The 12063-nt window shown below is 45.5% G+C and overlaps 1 protein-coding gene across 2 annotated transcripts in view; it reads right to left on the minus strand.

Annotated features, from left to right (window-relative positions):
• Positions 1-1061: 1061 nt before the first annotated feature.
• The window catches only part of LOC147464378 (uncharacterized), a 54011-nt gene continuing 43009 nt past the window's right edge, over positions 1062-12063 (minus strand). The window contains exons 6-9 of one of the 2 annotated variants that reach the window (XM_086514490.1): positions 2357-2512; positions 2142-2279; positions 1949-2054; positions 1062-1861 (exon numbers count right to left, since the gene is read on the minus strand). In XM_086514490.1, coding sequence (XP_086370616.1) covers positions 1758-1861; positions 1949-2054; positions 2142-2279; positions 2357-2512 — 504 coding nt within the window. In that variant the 3' untranslated portion in view covers positions 1062-1757. The remainder of the gene's footprint in view (positions 1862-1948; positions 2055-2141; positions 2280-2356; positions 2513-12063) is intronic. The other variant, XM_086514497.1, reaches the window with a different exon arrangement.

The raw sequence follows: 12063 nt of genomic DNA on the forward strand, positions 1-12063 counted from the left end.
CAAGCGCCTCCTTACATTCCAAGAGACTAGTGCATTCCAAGAACCTAAGAGTATCCTCCCACACTAGGTGGTATGCTAGAGGACCATACACACCACAATATTTTCTCAAAGATATTTTGATTGAAACCTTATCAATCCAATTGTTCCGAGTAAAATGACTGTTCAAAATGCACACCTTGAAGTACATGCTGCATTCATCTATATACCTTGAACTCAATGCATGATGTTCAATGTATATTGAAACCTAACCCAAAACTAAGACGAGTTTATGATGAGTTCTCTAAACAAATTGTTTATGACTGATCACCCAACGACTATTATTCATAGTGTCACTTTTAGGTTTTGCCAATGCCAACGGTGGCATCACTTAAAACTGGTTTTGTACAACGAGTGCTAAGAGCCGCCACCACAATCGCAAGCATTCACACACTCATAAGGGTGCTTACTATTGGTTGCTTTGCTTTTGCAATTGAAGCCAAATATCAAGCAAACACCTCACGACTCGATTGAATTATTTGGACATGAACCACCTTTTGAAGTAGCAGACACCTTTTATGAAATTTCAAGATCGGCAACATCCAATTGCCGTCGTTTTACGAGAATGATAATGATTCCCACAATTTTTACAAGTTCTAATATTGCTATAAGGTTCTTTTGCCAATTTAACATTTGATCCAAACGATTTGTAAAATTGCATGGTCAAGAAAAAAGCTAAGCCAATACTATCTTGGTGGACACAAGTGCTTAAGGGGCGCGTGCACACACGTCAACTTTGTATACCTAAAGCTCTTTAGCTGGCAATTGCATGTGTGCTCATAAAAATCCAGCCATATACTTTATCTTGCTCAAAGGAAATCAGTAAACCCATCTTACAATTCCCTTAACAAGGAACAATTGTGTAATGGCGAATCGCTCCAGACAGCAATCCTATGGAAGAATTAATTGATATGCATACGATAATTACATCCAAATCCACAAGGAATCCAAGCTATCACATGGTCTTCTCAACATGTAAATGTATTAAGTCACTCACACACTTTTGTTGAAGTCCATCCACAAAATATCCAACAGTCTCTTCGTTTATAAGCCAATGTTGAGAGAGGTGTTCAATATGAAACTTGTAAAGCATGCTGTTGTCTACAAAATAATGAACCAGAGGCTTCGCCATTCCCTTATGATGTCTTTGCCTTCGCCAAAGGCTTTGATTTCTACACGTGAAGACAGACATCTAGGAAAGCAACTCGGGGCTTGAAGTTCATCAATTCATTATAATAGCAACCCTCATCACCTACCAATTGCTCAAAAGAGCCTACATTTTTTGCCCAAGAGTATGTGCCTTTTGCACATGCATGTGTTACAACATGAAGGGGCCGTTTCCACAGGGAAAGTCATTGCTTGGTGCACTGCTGTTTCTCAGCAGCAGCACCTAATAATACCTTGCCCACATGCAGACAGTACATGATCTTCTCTAATGCAAGGCAGTCAGATATAATTTCTAATGATCACTTGACATGCTACTTTGCCCGTTCTTATAGGGATTAGTACTTCTCGAATCAGGGTTCTAGAGAGCAGTTTTGAGAAGGCTCTTGACGGAGAGTACCCATATATATCATGTTTAGTTTCATAACATCAATTTCTACAGAAGGCATGAAGCCACTTAATTTTTTCACCTGCCTCATCAGCTACGAAGGGCATAAAGTGTCTTAGGATGATGCCGTTTGAGCAGTCAAGATTTAACTCAGAATGCCCTTGAATTGTCAAACGGTCAAGCCAAGTGTGACTGCCTCAAAAAGAAACTCTTCCTTCACAAGTGGGATAATTTTCATGATTTGCAGATGAAGAGGGTCTTGAACACTGACATCTGAAATAAAACATACTACAGAAATCAACAAGAGAAGAGAAGATCAAAGACGTACCACAGACATGCACAGCAATCGAGCCCACAAACCTTGACGATGCAGACAAATAGAAACGTTGTGTGAGTTAGTAAGTTGGAGAAGCACAAATTGCCAAAAATTTTCATCATTCACAATGCTTGCTTTTATGGTGAACACCTGGATACAATAAGTAATGTATATTGACAAGCAGTTGCATGAAACAGCATATTTGATTAACAGTGGGGGGTTGTTTAGAGGTTGTACTTTGACCTGCTCATGAAATCGTACGCCCGTCAAATACTTCAGAAAATCTGATGCCGCAGAGAATTCACCAAAAGCAAAGGCAGCATCTCGCAGTGTTGTTCCGACAATGCCATTACCAACCGCTTTTCCATAGGACTCCTATAATGAAACACAAGAAATAGTAAAATCCACAAAGCCTTCAAAAATCATGAGCAATCAAGCTGCACTGCGTGTACTTTAAGAGTCCACAGTTGTAAAAAATGGCGCTTGTGTGCTTCACTGTCAGTCAACTGTTCTAGTTGTGCAGCCTCCGTTGCTGAAAATTTGCGTCTTGCAAACCTCATCAAATTTGTATGGGTGGCTCGGTTTTTGTCCTCAACATCAATCCCAATCTACAAGAAAAACCAACCCACGAACGCTCTATCACTAAGAATACAGTAAATTTAAGTTTCTTATTTTGCTTAGAAACTAGTTCAAGCAGTCGTGCTATTTTTCTTCTCAGCGAAACAATAAAAAGCTATCAGTTGAGCAAAAACAGAACATCACTTGGTGGTGGTTTTTTCACAGAATGATCATGTAGAAAGAAGGAAAGATAAGACTATATTAATGTCTTTAAAGGCCAATAAGGCCTATGAGACCAAAACAGAGTCTACAATGATAATGTTATCTCTCTTCTTAAAGAAATGAAACATGAAACATAAACCTAACGCTAAAGTCTAATGACTGTCTATCTAAGGATTCCATGCATACTCCAAAACATAGTTTTTCCATAAGGCAATCATAAGACATACGCATACGGGTATGAAAGGAGCATCTGGACGCAGAGTCTGAGAGTGAGCACCTTCCCGCTCTCTTGTACTTTGAACATAGATTAATACAAAAAGAAATACCGAAAGGGGTGCCAGTCTTGTTAGAGTTCATATTCCCGTCCGGCGGTAGCTCTGGTATCTCCCAGGAGCAGATTAGGGAATGAGGGTTGTTTTGTGGCTATGCCCGGCCAGTGTGAGGTTGTTCTCTCATGTCGGTCGTGTCTAGCCATGTTTAGCTCGGGTTTTGGCTTGGTTCCATGGTCTCCAGTTATCCTGCAGGTTGGGAATAGCAATACCTAGCCCTGGCATATTTTCCCCCTTGAGCCTATGTGCATCCAGTGCCCTCTTCACACCTATTCCCTATTTTCCCCTATTTACCAAAGTCGTGAGGGCTAAGGGCTGGGTCGGGCAGTTTGTGGATGACCCTATATAGGGAGCAAGGGGGAGTCACTTCTAGCAGTGTGTGCAGTGCCCTTGGGGCAGGAGGGCGCCCCTAGAGGGCAACCCTATCACGGGCGATGGGCAGGAGGGGCTGATCTGCCTAGCGTATTCTGCTTGCAGCCCTGGCGTTTTTTCTACAGAGCAGCCCAGCGTTTTGCTGCAGATCAACTAGCATTTTTGGCTTGGATCGGCCCGGCGCTTTCCCACACATCAGTTCAGCCCCAGCATTTTCCTTGGGCAGCACATCATGGACATCAGGCATTACTTCCTAGCGTTTTCTCCTCAGGGCATCCCTATGGTGGACGATCTCATGCAGAGGCAGTGCATCTCTGATGTTGGCCTAGGATAGCAGAGGATTCCTTCTCCCTCTAGGGGGCAGCTATAAGGTGCAGCGGAATGAATGTTTGCGCGCTACTCAAGATGAGTGCTCCGAACTGTGCTCAAGGTTCCTTGTGTTCTTATGGAAGGTAGAGACTTCCGTTCTTAATGAGAGAGTGCTATGATCACAAACAAAGTGAGTGGACACTGTGCGTGCAATTGTATGAGACTGAGAGATAGAGAGAGAAGAGAGATACGACACCACAGACGTTGTAAAACCCTCCTCCGAAGGCACCACTCTCGTCGGCGAGAGTGGTCTACTATTGATTGCACAACTTGGTACAATGGGGATGCATGTGACTGATGCAAGTCTAGGCTATGTCGGAGCTGACGACGGTGATGGCGAGACCGACCTAAGGGCTGAAATCTGCAATCTTTTATCTGCTGTCCAAGAACGCTATGGGCTGAAATCTGCTGCAAATCCAAAACGCTGGTTTTGGGGCTGCCTTTTGCTGATCTTTGTTGCTGAAAATCTGCAGGTCTTAGGGCTGAAAACTGATGTTCCTTAAGGGCTGAAATTGATGGTCTTTTCGGCTGAAAATCACATGCTGCAATGGTCCAAAGGCTGAAATCTCAAGCTGTTCTTGCTAGGACCAAAAACGCTAGGCATGGGGACTTGATGCGATGGCAAGGGGCTGAAAACGCTAGGGTTTGCAGGCTGCCGATGGTGATGTTAATGCTGAAAACGCAAGGTCTGTGGTCTGCTGGCGATAAGGGAGATAGAAACGCCAAGTACTGGGAGTGTATGGCGAGGATCACCTTGATGAAAACGCCAAGTATGGGATCTTGCTTGGAGGGAAAACCACCAAGGTTCTTGCTTGAGCAGTTGCCTGTTGAGCTTGGCTCCTGTTGCCTCTTCTACCAATTAGTGCTAGTCTAGGTTTTCTTATATACAAACTTACTCAATTTGCCCTACCTACTTTCCAACAAAAGTCACTTAAAAATAATAAGTGAAAAATGTCAAAAATAGGTAAAATAGGCTAAATGCACTGGAAAATTCCCCTGAAGGATTCTGATGGGAATGCTTATGATCATGCTGTGTGCAACCAGAGGATATGCATCTACACTAAGTGACTGGGCATGCACGGTCTACGAATAGACTCATAAAAGTGCCAGATCACTTCTAATCTACACTGACTGGACTGACTGAACCCTTGTCCTGCTGTAGCTTGTCCACGGACACATAGGGTTGGATGTGTCACGTGACATCCCCTCCTTTTCAAAGTGAGGTACTGATACCGAACTGAATGGCTTCGAGGGAGATCGCCAATAGCATCCCGAATCCTGGAAGGGACTCTTTGTCAGCCCACTCTAATGTGTGGGTCGGGCGGTACTTGAACTTCATGAAGGTCTGCAATGCTTGCTTCTTTGGGCCGTGCCGAAAGCGACACAAAGTCTTCTGTGGCTCCTTCGATGCTTCAACTTCGTCTAGAGTCATGCTTCTTTCTTGTTTAAGAATCTCCATGGCTGAAAATTCCTGAAACCATTTCCAACACAAAACCATGAACATACCTATTCCATGTAAAGTGACTCGAAAAAATCTTGTCTTTCTCAAAGACTGTGCATGCAATGTATATGAACAAAGAGACGGAGTGCCAAACCATTCACCACACACATGCAAACAATGAGATCGAATCTTGTCTTGCTGATCTAAATCAATCAACTATGGCAATTCACAACGGAAATGCCCATGCTTGGTGCTCATACTTTCTTGTGCTCGTGCTACGAATGTGTCATGCCAAGGAAGAGACATGGAATGTGACGTCCTTGAATGCATACTTTTCAGCTTTTCATGAACAATCCGCATACATTCGTGCTCATTCATGAGTGAAACGTGATCAACTTACAATATGTCATGCCTAAAAAAAGGGATCACATAAAGACGTTGACTAAAATACAGGAAACGATCACGAATGAAACACTCGTACAATGCGTGCGTATCAATCATGCGAACACATAGTACTTCCTGTGAGGGTTCTGTGGACCTAGGCTCGAGGGCCAAGATCGATTCTTCCTGGAGGGGTTCTTTGGACCTAGGCTCGAGAGCCAAGATCGATCCTTCGTGATTGATCGAATCTGCAACGAGGTTAGCTTCGCTAGAAAAAGCATCAACTAACTCATCATCCTTGTGAACAATCACATCATCTTCATGCAACTCATCATGCTTGTGAGAAATAACATCTTGATCATGCAAATCATCATGCTTGTGAGAAATCACATCTTGATCATGCAAATCATTATGCTCATCATTATCATCCAAATCATCATGCTTCTCATAATCATGCAAATCATGTGTGTCATGCTTGGGAGAAGAAGAGACTGAGAGAGTCTCCTTCTCTTGAATCCGTTCAATCTTGTCCTGCACATTAGCAATGAGAGAGGGAGAATAAACAACTTCCTCTCCATGAATGACAATAGGAGAGTCACTTTTGGCATTGAGAGTGAAAGTGTTAGCCTCCCAATCAATGAGAGAGTTAAGCTCACGAAACCATCGAATGCCCAAAATCATATCACATCTTGAGGGAGGAGAGACTAAAAATTTTCTACGGAAAGCAGCTTGTTGAATTGAAAACAACACACCAAGACACTTTTGCGTGATGAGAGAGTCCATACCGGGAACAAAGCCAAAGACCTCGAGAGGAGATTTCTGACTAACTTCTAGGCTGGCTTTCTCAACAAGAGAGGGACTGATTACATCATGCATACTTCCTCGGTCAAACAATATGAGAAAACGGTACCCCGTCATATGACCATAACATTTAATGAGAGAATCATCAATGGGAGGGTTAGGAGAAACTTGGGGCACACTCGTGTTATCATTAATTGCATTGACAGAGGAAGTGGGTTCTGTGGATTCTTTAGATTCATTCGAATCAAGCTTAGGACATGTTCTTTTTATGTGACAATGAAAACAACGACCTTCCTTAGAATAAGTGCTTTGCTCTTCCGACGAGATGTATCCTCCTACAAATCCTTGTGCTACCTTTTCATCTGGAGTGAGCTTAGGTTTAGCAATTGTGTTAGCCTTACCCTTAGGTTCATTGGAAGAATTCTTTTCTAAGAGACTGTTGGAAGATTGATTAGAAGAGTTACTGTTCTTACCATTCTTACCGTTCTGAGGGTTCTGAGAAGTCTGCGAGGTACTTGTGGAAGTCTTGGTCTCCTTAGGCTTTCCCTTGTTGTGCTTCATCTCCTGTGCGAGAGCAATCGCTACCGCCTTGTTGAGATTGATTGGATTGAGCACCTCGACATCGTACTTGATATACTCGTCTAATCCATAAAGGAATGCCTCCTTGTGCTCATCATCCGACTTGCGTAATTGGGTACCTAGCTGCAAAACACGATTAGAAAAAGACATAACCGGCATACCATTTTGCTTGAGAGCGCGCCAATCGTCCTTCAATCGTGAGAGGTACTGAGGTGGCATAAACCGCGCCTTGAGCTTGTCTTGGAAATCAACCCAATTGAAGGAAAGGGGCGTGAATTCGTCGGCTTCCTCTAGGTGCGCAGCTAACTGTGCCTCTTGCCATGTGTGGTACCAATTGATGGCATCACCGGCAAGGTACATAGCTGCGGTCAAAACCTTGCTATTCCCTGTCTTCTTAGTTGTCGCAAAATAAGCATTAAATTGATGCAACCAAGAATGAATAACCGTAGCATCCATCTTACCATCATACTTACTGAAGGTCAACTTCTCTGCGACTGGATTGTTGGAATCCGCCTCGTGGCTTGCGCCACTTGATGAACTCCCATGATTTTTGGCTGGTTCGGACTTCGAGGCAAGTACTTGTCGAACCAATTCTTGAGTGCGGAGGTCTCTTTGAGCCTCCCGATCCGCCTCCAAGGCTGCTCGTCTTGCTTCAGCTTCCTCTTGTCTTTGTGCTTTTCTTTCTTCTTGTTCATCGCGCTCGCGTTCCAAGGCAATGCGATTCGCTTCTTATTGTATGGCAATTCTTTCGGTTTTTTCTTCGCGCATACGATTCGCTTCTTGTTGTTGGGCCATCATGTCCAACATCGACTTGACCATCGCCTCCAAGGAAGTTTGTACAATTCGTGGCGTAGATGGAGAAGGGGGAGGGTCGGAAAAATCTCTTGGTGGGGAGGTCGCCTCTCTCATGCTCATCACCTGTATGCGAAGTATCCATTCCGCTTCGGGTGATGACCATGCACTATGATCTTTGGTTCTTAAGTTCACGAGGAACTTGGGTTCTTGAGGTTCTTGAGGGTCTTGAGGTTCTTGAGGGTTTTCTTTTGCTTGCAATCTATGTTCGAGAAGGATCTTCTCTTCACCCGAGTTCTACTCCTTTCCGCGGGCGCATCCCTGGCGGCCTTGTGCTCACACCAAGGTTGCTATTTCCCAACTCACGTCGATTGGCCGGCCGCTAAGTGCACAGTCCGCTCTCAATGAGTAAAAAGAGGCACAAGGGGAGGCTGGACAAGCCCTTCTTTCTTGGGATTTCTGTCGCTCTTCAAAAACACGATTAGGAATCGACACTCCCAAGCGAACTTGGGTTCGTGCGACCGCAACAAGCAAAAAAAATTCTTGTGATTCTTGTGGTTCTTTCCTTGAGTGATATAGAACACTGCCAAAGCTCTGATACCAATGTAGGGTGCAGCAGAATGAATGTTTGCGCTTTGCTCAAGATGAGTGCTCTGAACTGTGCTCAAGGTTCCTTTTTCTTATGGAAGGTAGAGCCTTCCGTTCTTAATGAGAGAGTGCTATGATCACAAACAAAGTGAGTGGACACTGTGCGTGCAATTGTATGAGACTGAGAGATAGAGAGAGAAGAGAGATACGACACCAGAGACGTTGTAAAACCCTCCTCCGAAGGCCCCACTCTCGTCGGTGAGAGTCTACTATTGATTGCACAACTTGGTACAATGGGGATGCATGTGACTGATGCAAGTCTAGGCTATGTCGGCGATGACGACGGTGATGGCAAGGCCGACCTAAGGGCTGAAATCTGCAATCTTTTATTTGTCATCCAAAAACGCTAAAGGCTGAAATCTGCTGCAAATCCAAAACACTGGTTTTGGGGCTTCTTTTTGCTGATCTTTGTCGCTGAAAATCTGCAGGTCTTAAAACTGATGTTCTTAAGCGTTGAAACTGATGGTCTTTTCGGCTGAAAATCACATGCTGCAATGGTCCAAAGGCTGAAATCTCAGGCTGTTCTTGCTAGGACCAAAAACGCTAGGCATGGGGACTTGATGCGATGGCAAGGGGCTGAAAACACTAGGGTTTGCAGGCTGCCGGCGGTGATGCTAATGCTGAAAACGCAAGGTCTGTGGTCCGCTGGCGATGAGGGAGATGGAAACGCCAAGTGCTGGGAGTGTATGGCGAGGATCACCTTGATGAAAACGCCAAGTATGGGATCTTGCTTGGAGGGGAAACCACCAAGGTTCTTGCTTGAGAAGTTGCCTGTTGAGCTTGGCTCATGTTGCCTCTTCTACCAATTAGTGCTAGTCTAGGTTTGCTTATATACAAACTTACTCAATTTGCCCTACCTACTTTCCAACAAAAGTCACTTAAAAATAATAAGTGAAAAATGTCAAAAATAGGTAAAATAGGCTAAATGCACTGGAAAATTCCCCTGAAGGATTTTGATGGATTCTGGTGGGAATGCTTATGATCATGCTCTGTGCAACCAGAGGATATGCATCTACACTAAGTGACTGAGCATGCACGGTCTACGAATAGACTCACAAAAGTGCCAGATCACTTCTAATCTACACTGACTGGACTGACTGAACCCTTGTCGTGCTGTAGCTTGTCCACGGACACATAGGGTTGGATGTGTCACGTGACAACAACCATACGATGGCAGCCTTGAACCTTGATTCCTCTCTCTCCAGATCCATCCTATTGCCGGGAGGAGATGCAACTCGGTGTAGTCCATGTGGATACCATGTTAGTGATCTCGTGTACAAGAGCAGTTGGCAGTGTCAGTAGCAGTCGCAGTTGTGTGTGTCCTCAGGTCTATCCATTGACATGTGAGTTCTATGCCGGACCACCCTTGGTCACTTGTACGAGCACATTGTTATCAGCATGGAGAAGCTTTCCTAGATCTCTCTCTCTCTCTCTCTCTCTCTCTCTCTCTCTCTCTCTCTCTCTCTCTCTCTCTCTCTCTCTCTCTCTCTCTCTCTCTCTCTTTTTTTTTTTGGAAAAAGTCAGGGCTGTATATTACTGAGTACAATATAATTCCCAGCGGATGCCAAAATAGCCTCACGTGGGGTGTACAAGCTGAATGTAAGGAGGAGAGCCACTATAGTGACAACTCGACTAGAACAATCTCATGGTGGTCGGTGTGACGAGTGGAGGAGAAACCACCGAGGAGGGGTGACAGCAGGTAGAACAGCAGCCAAAGAGGACCAAAATGTAGCCCTCTCCCGAGGAGTAGTGGGTGCATAGACTGACATAAAACCAATGATAGATTCCCGAATCCGAATAGAAACATAAGCTGCTCTACCAGCGACAAGGGTGCCATGCTGCTGAACTGAGGCGAAGTAACGTGGTCCCACTGAGATGCATACACCGCAACTATGTCCATGAAGGCCCAGAGCAGGCTCCCAAAAAGTGCGGGCGCCCGAGGGCATGAGATTGCCAAAGGGAGTGGCAATCTTATGCTCCTGTACTAGCAATATATCCACAGTGCCCACTACATGAGCGTGTAAATCTCTGCGAAGTAAAAGCTTAAGGGAACCTTTTATCCGAGAAGTCTGTAAACCATTAGCATTCCAAGAAACTAAATGTAAATCCATAGACTGCATGAAAGAGTTTGAATAGCATCTGACTAACTGCGCATCTTCTTGGAGGCAGCTGGGCCATCCAAGGGGTGAGCTTCAGGTGGTAGGAAAGCTACCCGCAAGCCCTCTCTAAGATATGGTGTCTCATTGCACCAACTGCGGACCTCAGCTTGTTTACATTGCATTACTGATGCTGCAGCTTTGACACCCCAAATGCGCATAGACATAGGAAGCACCACATCTGAGGATACATGAATGACCATAGGCAATGAATAACAAGCATAAACATCACTCCACTCCATAGCACCAATACATTAAGGGTAGTGAGGGGACAAAACATCAGGAGCGGAAGTAGACAGCCATAAATGAAGCTGAGCCATAGTCTGTGCGTGCACAAAATGTAGAACCTCGTCCTCGGACCATTCCTGAGCAGCGTGGAATGGAAGGAAAAAGGAATGGGTAGGCTGAGAGCGACTGCCTATTAAAGAGGGAACACAACCTATCTTGTGATGCATAAGATAGAGCTGCACCCGCAATGGCCCTTCTGAGTCACCGCACATCTCAGCCCGGCCAGGGAAGAGGGCAAGAGCTGAGAAAACTGCGTGAGACGTAAGTATGAGCTGCTGAGGGAGGGGGAGGACCAAAAGGCGGAGGGGGGAGAGTAAGGGCGAGAGGAAGAGGAGGAGAAGGGAGAGGTAGTAGCGGTGAATGATGCATCTGCATGGGAATAGGGACCTCGGGAAGAGGGGAAGGAGAGGGCGGGGGAACTGCAGGTGAAGGAGGAGCTGGTAGCAGAGGTAAGTGATCCTGACGCGAAGAAGAAGAATGGTGAGGAGATGCAGGGGGTAAGGGGGTGGTGGAAACTTGAGAGGGGGAAGGAGAGGTAACACTGAGAGCTGGCTGCGTTGTTGGTTGCTGACGAGAACGGAAGGAATGATTACGACCCACTGTCCTGTAGGCTGTTGAGGTGCTTGAGTAGTAGATGGGAAAGAAGGAGGAACCGGCTATTGACGCTGACCACGTGGCTGAGCATGACTGCCGCGGGCCGGCTATTGTTGCTGCCGATGTCGTGGCAGGGTTGGGCAATCTCGCGCCAAGTGACCCATCTCGTGACAGCATAAGCACTGTCCTGGGCGGCCAGTGACTACCATACGGAGAGAGTAGTCTCGATCGCGCACAGCCACACTAACTCTATTTGGTAATGAAGTATCCCCAAACACCAAGACCTGAATGCGAGGTGGGCCAGATGAGAAGATGTAGGATCCTGGAACTACCGTGCCAAAATGAGCAGCAATCATCTGGAGGAGATGTTCATCAATAAAATGAAGAGGCATATCCGGGAAGGAAAGTGTCAGAGGGAATCTGGGAATAAGTATCGGAGAGCGAGCCAGGAGAGCTGAGGCGGTGGCGGGATCTGAAAGACATACCATGAATATGCCTCTGCCAAGGAGTGTAAGCTCCGAGATCCGTCCCTGAGTAGTGCCCAATGCAGTCTGACACCAATCACGTATAGAAGATCGGGGTGGAGACTGTCCAATCATCCGGCCAACTAAGGCATGCTGAGCCAAGTG

Source organism: Adiantum capillus-veneris, chromosome 1, assembly GCF_014529385.1.
Source record: "Adiantum capillus-veneris isolate H3 chromosome 1, ASM1452938v2, whole genome shotgun sequence".
Lineage (NCBI taxonomy): Eukaryota > Viridiplantae > Streptophyta > Polypodiopsida > Polypodiales > Pteridaceae > Adiantum > Adiantum capillus-veneris.